General features: G+C 43.2%; 1 protein-coding gene across 1 annotated transcript in view; it reads left to right on the forward strand.

Annotated features, from left to right (window-relative positions):
- Positions 1-739: 739 nt before the first annotated feature.
- The window catches only part of ADCY2 (adenylate cyclase 2), a 213,817-nt gene continuing 202,154 nt past the window's right edge, over positions 740-12,402 (forward strand). Inside the window, exon 1 of the mRNA XM_071553661.1 lies at positions 740-1,165. Coding sequence (XP_071409762.1) covers positions 938-1,165 — 228 coding nt within the window. The 5' untranslated portion in view covers positions 740-937. The remainder of the gene's footprint in view (positions 1,166-12,402) is intronic.

Consider the following 12,402-nt stretch of genomic DNA (forward strand, 5'->3'; position numbering starts at 1 on the left):
ATTCAGAGAGGTAATGGGCTGGGGAAGCGGACCTGACTGCACGTGCTTGGAAAACTTCAGTTGGTCCATGTTGTGCATGAGAGATATGTAACTTTAGAGTGTTACATGTGCAACACATTTCCAGCACCTGATTTGTTAGAACATGCAAGCTGGGGAAAATGTATGTTACACTTCTTCCGAATCTGAATGTTGATTTTGACAACAAATCGAGGTATGATTTCTAAAAAGGAGATTCCGCTTCCGGAAAAGGTACCCAGCGAAACAGTCCCGCAGAGCCCTACGGCCGTGGGAGTAATTTTAAAGAAATTTCCAAATGTCTCTGGCTCCGGGAGGTGCTGCCACGCACCCTTGGGAAGCTGCGGCGTTCCCGCGGGGAGCCGGGTAGGGCCGGGACCGCCGGGGGCGGGCACGGGAGCGGCTCACACCGCACTCTCCACCCCACGGCCGTCCGCGGCAGCGGCACCTGCGGCGGCAGCTGCGCCCTCCGGGGCAGCGAGGTCTTCCTGCCGCACGCAGGCGGGGGCCAGGGTCAGGTGGCCCGGCCTCTCGGGCATCTACTAGCACCGGGCAGCGACTGCTTTCACGGTCACCCGCGAAGGAACCTTTCGCTCCCGCTGTCGCCCTCGGGCACTGGCTCTGGGCGGGCGGCCGCTCCCCGCCCCGGCGAGGAGGAGCGCCCTCCCGCCCCCACCTCCGGGGGAGCCGGGCAAGGCATGTGCGTGCGGGGAGGCGCCTGCCGGAGGCGCACCAAGCCCCGGGCTGGCTGCGCGGCGGCCGCGGCATCCCGGCGCACCATGCCCATGCCGCTGCCGCCGCCGCCGCGGCTCCTCCTCTCCGCCTCCCGCGCGGGAGCGCGCCCCGCTCCACTCCCCGGCTGCCTCCTGCAGCAGCGGCCGCGGCGGCGGCGGCGCTGAGGGAGTTGCGTGGTCTCTGCCCGATGTGGCAAGAAGCGATGATGATGAGAAGGAGACGCCGCTACCTGCTGGAGCGGGCAGACCAGGCGGGCGGCGGCTGCGGGGCGAGCGGCGAGCAGTCCCGCTCCCGGGACTGGCTCTACGAGTCCTACTACTGCATGAGCCAGCAGCACCCGCTCATCGTCTTCCTGCTCCTCATCGTGATGGGCGCCTGCCTGGCCCTGCTAGCCGTCTTCTTCGCCTCCGGGCTGGTAAGAGACACTCTCCTGCTCTGGGACGCGCGCCATCCCCGGGTTCTCGGGCATCCCCCCTGCCGCTGCTCGGCATCCCCTCTCCCGCCACCCCGCTGCCATCTCCGCACCCGGTGCCCTCCGCCGAGCCAAGCTGAACCGAGGCGGGCGGGGCGGAACGGGACGGGATGGGACGGGACGGGGCGGGCGAGAGCCGGTGCTGCAGCTCCTGCGGCGGAAAGTTGGTGGCGGGAGGCGCCGAGGTGGCGGCAGGGGCCGGGGAACCCCCGCCCAAACTTTGCTGCCCGGTGTTTGGAGGCGACGCTGGAGCAGCGGCCGCGCGGCTGATGGAGAGAAAACTGAGTCAATAAGCGCATCGAGTTTAATTCACTTAATTCCTTGGCTCCGCTCTCTTCCAACTGGCGGCTTGGCCGTGGTGGCCCTTGTAGTGGCAGGGTTTAAATCGCCGCACAAAAATGCAGTCAGTACCCGTATCTAAAGTAATATTTTTAGGGCAAGTAAGCAGGGGCCGTGCCCTCCTTATACATCCCCTCCGTCCCGCCGCCGCGCCCTCCTCTCTTGCCCGATACCATTTTCAAGCGTTTGACCCATTTTCTCGAGGAAGCTTTTGGGACAGCGCAGCCTTCGTTTTTAAGGAAGGTGAAGTTTGGTCGGTCGAATTCCTTTTCGGCATGGCCAGTGCGGGGCTTCCAGCTTTCTGGAGGAAAAATGCAGAGGCAGATGACAGTCGGTATGAGTTTATCTCCCCAGAAATTGGTGGCGTTTTGCCCTTGCTTTGAACGCAAAGGAAAAGCTGCAGAGGGCAGTAAAATTCTTGCTCCTTACAGAGTTTTCCTGCTGTTAATGGTTAAAGACAGGCTACTGGCATTACTGTATGCTTATGAAGTAAAGAATCAGATTTGAGTGCTCTCAGACTATTTTCTCTTTTTTTAAGAAATAAATCTTTTAATGTTCTTTTGAAAAGCTTAATATTTATTGGATAGAGCTAGTGATCTCCTAAGGCGACGATGAGTAGTTTAGTATAATCTAATGGATTCTCTACCAGAGACACTGCAGCTAGTGTGTGCTTATTCAGAGAATCCTGCTTTCTTGCTTGACTAAACTTTTGTCTTAAAAACGGCAGGAACTGCTTACAGGATTAGCTGAACTTCTAGTCAATTGGTTTATTTCCTTTAATAGCTGTATTAATTGCATTTTGAGCTTTTTTGTTTGAAGTGCCATTCCTACTAAATACAGAACAGTTGTAAAAGGGCTAATGTGAGGTCAGTAATGGTGATGCATCATAATTGAGCTGTTTAATGTTCAAGTATTTCAATGTTGGATCTCTGTGTACAAAATACAGGTATGACCACTTACCTCATTCTGGTTTGTTGACTTGGGTACTTGTTGATCAGGGTTGAAGGGGCCAATGGAAGGTGGAAATGAAGTCTGTTGGGCATATGCTGAGGCGTAATTAGGTGTGGAGATGAACACCATACTCGCCTGTAGTCAAGGTGGCAGAATTTGGGCTTGACAGTGTTTAGTACTAAATTTTGTACCTTTCAGTTGTGGTATGATCCAAAGCTTGTTTACAAGTTCATGTGTTTATTTGGGTAATTCAGTTTCTTGAGGTAAAGCATTCACAATAACAAAGGTGACGTAACACTGGGCCCAGACTGAAGGACTACCCAAAGTTGTGGAAACAAAACTGTGAGCTGGCTGAATCTTGCCAGGCATTGCTACTTCAGAAAGAGTGAATTTTTATGGTTCAGTCTGCATCTGGAATTCCAGACATACCGGAAGAGGAAAGAAAAACGGTTTTCCTGAGAAAGAAAACAGTTTTCCTGAGCCTTTATCTTCCTGTAGCTAACAACTGGATGGGTGAGTGGAGAAAGAGGTGGGGCTCATCCTTAAAGTTTCCACTCAACAGATGAAAGTAACTTCAGGCAGAGAGAAAGCTTGCCTATATGGACTTCCAGCCACAGGATGTTGGACAAAATCCTTTGGAGCCCTGCCCAGAGTTTCACCTAAAAATGTTTTATTACAATCTAGCTTTTGGCTGCATTTGTGATTAAAATATCAAATTTTAATTGAAAACTACTGAAGGTTTAGATCTGTTTCTGCCATATCTGAATAAAGAATACTCATTTTATATAGCAGTGGAATCTTACTTATTTTTTTTTGTGCTTGATGATATAAAAGAGACATGCAGTTAGGAGAGCCTGAGCCGCAAAAGCCAGTATTAATATCCTTGTCTTTTATCTTGCACAATTTTTCCATGTGTGATTATTTTGACAGAAGATTTAATTTTGTAGAGAAGGTGCAATGGAAGTGAAGTGAGATGGTTCTGTGTAGTTCTGTGCTATGCATTTGAAGTTAAAGGAAATATTAACAGTTGTTTCCTCTGGATTTTGTTTAAAGCAGTTAAAATTTTACTGAAAATTACTTAAGCCTGTTGTGGAAGCAGAACTCTAAAATGACTCACCATAACACTTGATTTGTATTTCTTGCTTGTACTTCAAAGAGCAGCTTAGAACGTGGGATTGGACATCGTTAAGACAGATATTCATGAAGCATGAACCATTTTTATGATCTAGGCTTTCTTAAAAAAACTCAGAAACCAATGGAAGTGAGAGGCTTTCCTTCTATTTTAATGTTTTATTTAGTTGTTAAAATATATCACTGTGATGTCTGAATTTCCCCCCTTTTTTTTTCTTTTGTGACAGTGTATTCTGAAGTGTTTCCAAACACAGCGAGCCACACAGAGATGTATTCCACTTACTCAGCTATTTCAACCTGTCAGAATACAAGCTATAGCCTTCCTGATTTCAGATGAAAAATTTATAAAAGCTGTTGCAAAATTACAGTAAATAAGATTACTTACAAAGTGTGCCTGGAAATCTGATTACTTTTTTTCAGACAATGTACTGCCATTATTACTGAGAGAGGTTTCTTGGGAGATTTTGCTTTTGTTTCAGAAAACTATTGTGACTTTGACCTTTGGAATTAAGCATTCTGCCTCCTCAAACCCTAGATATAAAACTCCCAGAGTCTGCTTGAAAGATGATCATTCACAGCTTGTAGTTTTAAATAATGTAGTGATAGTATCAACCTTTGAATTTCCTGTGTCAGAGTATCCTCTGTATTTCTCTGTACCTGGCATGAACTGCAAACTGGCAAAATGAGATCAGTCATCCATGTTTAGCTGCTGCTTTAATCGATAGAGAGTAAATTATTTTTCCAAACCAGTGAAAACCTTCCAGCATTTAGAATGCCAGAGGTCAGCTTCATTTTCTCTCTGACTATTGCATTGTTCTTTTAATATAATATATAGGACTAACTCATTATTCACCCCTCTCTCTCTCTTTAGTACTAAAAAGCTATGACCATTTTTAGTGGAATCTAGAGCAGTTTTGTCTCTGGCCGGAACATATCTATTATAACTGCCATTCGTAGGAGATTTAAAAAGAGGCACTTTAAAATTTATAATGTAACATTTTAATGTAACTTAATTATCTGTAATTGTGATGTTTTGTTTCTTATGTGGTTAAACAAAGCTCTGACTGAAGACAGGGGTGATGCCCAAATTGTACAATATATTGGAAGGCCTTAACTTTGCTTTATCCATGTATTTTTCTAGATGGAGAGATTGCCCAGCCCATAGATACAGGCTTCAATAAAAACCTACAGTTCAGGGATATCAGAATCTTTTAGCATTTGTGGTGTAAGAGGGAGAAGATCTAAGTCTGTTAAGATGATCTTTCTGTCCCTTTTCCCAAAACTCGAAGTTCACCAATCCTCTACCAGATAAAAATGTGTTTTCTTTTAGGCTGGCCCTTGCCACCTGCAGGCCTCCTGTGTGGTGCTTTAATATTAGACTGCAGCCCTTATCTCCCTCATGAATTCTTGCCTCTACGTGTAACTTTGTAAAGCTCTTAAGATGTGGTTGTTGATGGGTTGAGGTTGGTGTGTAGATGCACACTTCTTGATGTATCATTGGCCGAGTGGAGCATGTGTTGAGTGAAAAGCGCTCTTGCAGTGTGGCCTTCTTTGCCTTCCCTCTTCTAAAGCACCATGAGATGGCATTGGGTTAGATCCCTAATGACTCTCTGTGGAGCAGAGGTTTTAGTTACCCCCTCAACCTCTTTGAAGTTCCTGAAAAGCTCACAGTCATGCTGGCAGGCTAACTTACAATTCCTAAACCTTTTTATTGATTCAAAAATTCAAGAAACTAAAGGTTGGCTGCACATCTGCCTCACTGGCATGCCCAAATACCTTCTGTATCAAAAAAGGGAGTAGTCAATCATTCTTAAAAGGGGAATATAATTAACTAGGGAAGTGTACCTGAAGCACGGCAGAGGTATGTTCTGTAGGAACTGGTTTTCTGGCATCAGACTGACTTCAGCTGACCCTGCATGGAAGAAGAGGTAGCTGCCTCATTCTGCAGGCATACGGGGAAACTTTTTAGCTGACAGCCTTGCTGGCAGAGATCTCTTTGTGCAAAGAGAACAGGATCAGGAGAGTCTTGGAAGTCGCCTGGGGCTTGAACTGGCTTGCCCATTTCCTTGGGCCCTTGGTCAGGACAGCAAATCCTCTTTCCCTTGAACTGGTGTTACTGCTAAAATAAATCCTTGCTGTTTCTGGTAAAAATTTGACATCAGCCAAGCCCTTTCAGATTTCCAGGATCAGAATCTCATCCTGAAATGAAGGGGGGAAAGTTTCATAGCAGTGTTTCAAGTGATAATGTGTCTGCATAAGGTCCTGTCCTGTATCAAAACCAGCGTGGCCAGCAGGACCAGGGCAGTGATCCTTCCCCTGTACTCTGCGTTGGTGAGGCCACACCTTGAGTATGGGGTTCAGTTCTGGGCCCTTCAGTTCAGAAAGGATATTGAGGTACTGGAGCGGGTCCAGAGAAGAGCAACAAGGCTGGTGAAGGGACTGGAGCACAAGTCCTATGGGGAGAGGCTGAGGGAGCTGGGGTTGTTTAGGCCGGAGAAGAGGAGTCTCAGAGGTGACCTCAGCACTGTCTATAGCTACCTGAAGGGAAGTTCTAGGCAGGTGGGAGTTGGTCTCTTCTCCCAGGCACTCAGCAATAGGGCAAGGGGGCATAGGCTCAAGCTCTGCCAGGGGAAATTTAAGTTGGAGATCAGAAAAAAATTCTTTCCAGAGAGAGTAATCAGGCATGGGAATAGGCTGCCCAGAGAGGGGGTTGGATTCACCATCCCTGGAGATTTTTAAACTGAGATTGGACGTGGCACTGAGTGCCATGATCTAGTAAATGGACTGGAGTTGGACCAAGGGTTGAACTTGATGATCTCGGAGGTCTTTTCCAACCCAATCGATTCTATGATTCTATGATTCTATCTGAGACATACCTCTGGTAATGTTCTCATCACTCTGGGTGTGAAAAATTCATCCATCCACACCAAAATGTCACCAAGCCAACGACATGGTTTTATATCTCTGCACATGAGATGCTCTGTTAAAACCTAATTGCCTAGAATAATACAGACATAATATAAGATCATTTGTACTCTCAATTTTAGTAAATGTTTGAGATTGTGCCTTTATAATTTACTGCTTTTTTTTTTGGTTTTGGAGCACCAACTGTTTTCTCAAAGTCCAGGAGTACTCAGTCTGAAAGCATTCATTGGAATCCTTGTAGACTGAAAGTAAACTGAAGCATCTACTGTACTGTTTTCAAACTCCAGTATATCCATTCCCCCAAGAAGAGAACTAAGCCACAGCAAAGGTAATGAAGTAGGAAAATCCTCACTAACTGAAGGACAAGCCGAGGTTGTTTGAATGCTTGATGCTGTGGTTGTTGTGCCCAGGAGGTATCCTACCTCTTCTTAAACTCATTCTGCCAGATTATTTCTACTGCCAAAATGAGAAAGAATTCAATATAAACATCAGTGTTTTTACAATGCCTTTTCTTTCCATAATTCCAGTTATAATTGAATGCACAGTTCTTCTTTCAAGTCCCTTATTAAAATATTCCATGAGGAAATCCCATGTTTCTAATTATTTTTTTTCTTGTCTTTAGACACCATATTGCAATATATTCTTCTAGCTATGGTTGCTGGCTATTTAGCAGCTATAGTTGCTGGGATTTTTGATACAGTCCTAGGATATCCTTGCCCAATGTTTCTTCCAGTAATATCTTTGATTCTCTGAGAGTGACTTCTGTAAGTCAGTATTACCTCCTTAGTTAGGCCAGAAACGTTGCTGTACCTTCCTGTCTTAAGCAGAAGTTGCTTAGCTTTCTGTCTGGTTTCATTCCTCAGTACTGCATCATACTGGGCTGCTTCTTCTTCCTTATTTGCTAATGACACTCTCGTACATCTGTGGTTACTTTTAGTGCTGCTAAGAACTTGTCTCATTTGCCAGTCCCTAACAAGCCTGGAAACAGAGAGCTGTCAAGTTAATGAGGTGGTGGTGGCAACCTCACTTTCCATACCTCTGTTTCATCCTTCATATTGAATAACATGAATTCTGAATAAGAACTGGATAAAACCACTGTTATGGCTATGTTGGAAAAATACCTAGCCTTGAATTGTAATTATAATTATAATAAATTAAAGCTTTAAATCAAAGTTTTATGAATACCTGGCAACGGAAGACTTATTTAATGTTACAAGATGTGACTCAAAATGGCGGATCTGCAACTCCTAATCATTACTGCAGCTGACAGAAATGATAAATAACATACTGACTAGAGCTCTTATTTTCTGCGGTGCAATGGGAATAAGACAGATGATGGATCGGGTTACAATTGTCTGCTGTCTTTATCAGCATCAAGCCAGGTATGTGGATTCACAAATCATGTATTGGCAACTTCATAGTGGATCTACCACAGACCTGGGAATATCTGTCTGCTTATCTTCATTATTTTTTTTTTAAATTGGTTTCAGGCTCCTTGTTGTGAACACATATGTCTGACACATTTATGGGGATCTTAAAACTTCTATAAAAATAGTGAATAGGTTTCTTCAAACCTTCAAGAGGTCTTCTAGATTAAGGACATTAACCAGAGATCACAGTCCATACATTTATGCTGTGATTGAGAAAACTTGTTACAATAGTAGCTTTCACGGTAATCTTCCAGACTGCACTGTGCATCACTACGCTCTGGTGGTGGCATGGACACTTAACACAGATCTGCAAATCTCTTGAGCAGCTGGGTGTGCTGGCATTGTAGGAATGAAGTGCAGCTGAACACCTGTAGTTTTCATTCTGTGCCTACATGCCCAATCATAGCCAAGCTTTGATCCCAAACAATTGCGTACTGCCATCGTATCTTCTGCATATGTCAAAAAGAATTAAGTCAACTCAAGCCATACTGATCTGTGGTGATAATAAGATGGCAACAGATTAAATTTCTGGTTTGGGAGATCTGGACCCCAGAATAAGTGAATTAACACAGTTCCATACCTTTTCCCTGAGTTTTTTTTCCTTTGAGCATTGGTCTTGATCCTGTTGGAAAAACAAACAAAAACCAACAAACCCAATACCCAGCTCCATGCATTTTCTTCTCCAGATCTTTTGTTTTTATATTTTGAATAAGCAGCCTTCAGATACTGAACCTTATTCAGATGATGCTGAAAATTAAAGGGACTGTTGCACCATCTGTGCAGAGGAGTGTGAGCCTGTCTCTACACAGATCCTCCCAGTTGTCTATTTCTCCAACCTCTACAGAAACGTGATCTTTTGTCTTTAAACAGAACCTTTTTTCTTAGTGGTGCCTGCATGAAATAAATACCCCTTGCTGTTTCTAGTGTGACCCTCTTTCAGGTGTGTGCATGGGAAAGGCAGAGTAAGCAGCAACCATCATGACTGGCCTCTCAGCCTTTCTCTCAGACCTGCTAGTCTGAAGCCTTTCTTACCTGGAAGATGTGCTCCAGAGCGCAGGAAGAATGGCTTCTGGTTGCATACACCAGAGAGCAGCTGGGGTAAGAGGTGTTCTGGCCTGTATGTGTCTCCCATATAGTTTCAGGTACAGCCAGTCTGGGAGTCCCATGAGTCCCATGTGGACTGATAGCTTTTCATATCCACTCACTAGAGTTTGCAAAAGTAGTTGGAACTGTTCTGTGTGACCTTTTAAAGACCCTAGAAGCTGTCTTATACACAGTCAACCTGCTCACTGACTGGATAAGTGGGATTGCTGTCCTTCTGTTCCAGGTAAAATTTCCACATCCCTGTATCCAGTTTGTTAGTATTTTGGTCAGTCCTGCAGGAGAATCCTAGAAAGACTAGATTCCCCCCATCTTCTTTTTCAGCAAGACTGAATTCAGGCTGAGGACTTGAACATCTTATTTCTTCCGAGACATGTGTTAGGAAAACAGATACTCTTTGAACTTGGCTCAGTGTCGGCTTGTTACTGCTCCTGCTTCTATAGAATCATAGAATCACTTAGGTTGGAAAGGGCCCTTAAGATCATCAAATCCAACCATTAATCCAGAACTGTCAAGTCCACCACTAAATCATGCCCCTAAGTGCCACATCTACACATGTTTTAAATACCTCTAGGGATGGTCACTCCAACACTTCCCCGGGCTGCCCACTCACCCTTTGGGGGAAGAGATTTTTCTTAATATCTACTCTAAACCTACCCTGCTGCAACTTGAGGCCATTTTATCTTTTCCTATTGCTTTTTACTTGGTGAAAGAGACCAAGAATCACCTCGCTACAACCTCTTTTCTGGTAGTTCTAGAAAGAGGTAAGGTCCCCACTGAACCTCTTTTTCTCCAGACTACACAACCCTAATTCCCTCAACTGCTCCTCATAAATCACTCTTTCTTGTTTTATATATCCTGGCAGGTGGATGAATTCTATTTCTGTGATTATGCTTTGTAGTAGCACAGTGGTCTGAGAACAGTTGCCTCTGGTCAAGACCTATGAAGTGGTAGGTTGTCCAGACCAGTAGCAGCTGGTCCTATGATCCCCACTGGCACCCTGCTAACAGAAAATGGCTGTAGACTCTCATTGGGGCTTTTCTGCTCCAACACGTCCTGGCAATTTCCAATCCTGACTGATAGGTGATGTGATTTTAAAAGGTTGCTTTAAGTGATGTTATGTCTGTTTAACGCTGAAACAATTTACCAGATTCTTTTTGTTTTCTTTGGTTCTTAATATTTTCTTACCTGTGCCTTAATGAAATGGGGTAACAGTATTGGTTAAATAAGCCCTTTGCTAACACAAAACCAAAATGCCTGGATTTGGAGAATCAGTTTTGCTCTGTTTCCTATGAATATGTTTTACTCCTGAGATGTTATTTGACACAGTTGTGTTTCAAATGTAAGTTCACTTCTTTGTAACCTTTATTTGAAATTTTATCATTATAGAAATAATAGCCATTGCAGAACATGGTTCTGAACCTGAAGTCAAAAATGAAATAAGAAATCTCTTTGGTTTGAAGTCAGTTGGATGGAGAGACATATGAGAGTGTGAAAGTGTCCTTAGGGGAGTAAATTTTAAGAACATGTTTGTGATAATAATAACAACTGTTTTTAGTATATAATTGCAAAACCTTAGGAAACACTTGAAAAGTAATTACACAATGACAGTAGTGACTTTTTAATATTAAAACTATTTTTCATGCTACCCCATTATGCCGATATGTTAAATTCTGAGGAATATTCTTGCAAAATATATTTTTAAAAGACCCATTAAAGAAAGGAGCCTGAGTGTACCTTTTTCTTCATTAAACATACCTTTAAAATGAACACTGTTTCCTTATGTGCTGAAACTCATGTGCTCCCTGGTTCAAATTTTGTGATCTTTACTTTTAAACAAGCTCCATCTTGACATTTTTTCTTGATTGCAGCCAGATTCTCAAGTTATTATGTCAGGAGTAAAGTAGTGAGGGAAAGCCACCTTTTAGCTTTGATTTAAAAGTGACAGCCAAGATATGTGACTGTCAGTATTAAATAGCTCAAAGAATTGAATGAGTACTTTTGAATTCCACAAATCTGAACAGGTATTTCAGACTTTTATGGATCTGTATGGTTACAAGGAAGGCCATAATTTCACTTTTAGTAACATATTACAGTGCAGTTAATCTGAAAAACGTCTTTGTGTCTTGTGAAGTAATGTATTATCCACAATGTTTAACTGATGGAGCTCTTTCAACAATGACATATTTTGAATATATTTAACTGCAAAATACACATTTTCCGTAAGTGTTTTACTCAACTTATCTTCATGTATAAATAGGGGTTGCATTTATTGGAGAGTTTCTTTAAGAATAGGAGGAAGGATTATGAGAACAAGCTAAACTGAGTTATTAAGCCACATTTTTTGAGAGGAATTAAAAACCAATATATAAAGTACACAAGAAAAATAAGTTGATCACCATAGTTGCATAAAAATAATTAAATGGTAGGAGTGCTTGCTAATTAGCTGCAGAGCCTGAAATAATTAGTTTCATCAAAATACAAACTTTTGCTCACTTTGCTGATTGTTGTATCTTTCCTCTTCTGAATGGGACACTTCAGGGAGTAGAATGTAATCAACTGTCATTGCTCTCCAGGACATGGCTTATGTTCTGTGGCTGCCAGCTAGTGCCACTGGGTAGGACAATTTTAGAAGTGCACCAGCTCAGTATTGTAGCCACTGGTTGCCCTAGTAACTGGGTTGGATCATCTTGTTTTTCATAGTCTGTTAAGTGTTCTAAAGTAAAACTTTTCCAGCCTAAAAGATGATTGAGATGCTGCTGGATGACTGAAAGGCATGACAGTCCTGCTTATGTTTCCTGACTGTGGGCCCTCTGAACCCAAGCTTATTAAATACATAGTTATATGCATTGACACATTTTATATGTCATGTGCGGCTAACAAGATGAGAAGATACAAATCCTTGCAAAAAAATACACCAAGAGAGACAAAACTCCTGATATGAGGACGTGTAACAAAAGTGCTCACTGTTCAGGTTGAGTACATGGTGTTTAACACAGCATCTTTATGTATATAAAATATACAAGCTCACGCATCCTGATTCTACTAATTATATTTTTCTCAGGAATAGGTGTCTGTCCTCTCTTCCACGGCATATGATATAGTAGGCATGGTCACAGGCTCATGGGGTTCCAGCTACACCGTTGTGTGCAGACAGCTCCAATGGAGGTTATTCCTGTTTGTCTGAGATGGATACTACCTTTAAACACCAAAAGAGCTGTATCTAAGGACAATTATGTTCAATCCATGTAGACAAAGAAACCTTAAAACCAAATGCTACTGTTTCAGTATCTAGCCACTGTA

This window comes from Pithys albifrons, chromosome 4, assembly GCF_047495875.1.
Source record: "Pithys albifrons albifrons isolate INPA30051 chromosome 4, PitAlb_v1, whole genome shotgun sequence".
In the NCBI taxonomy this organism is placed as follows: domain Eukaryota; kingdom Metazoa; phylum Chordata; class Aves; order Passeriformes; family Thamnophilidae; genus Pithys; species Pithys albifrons.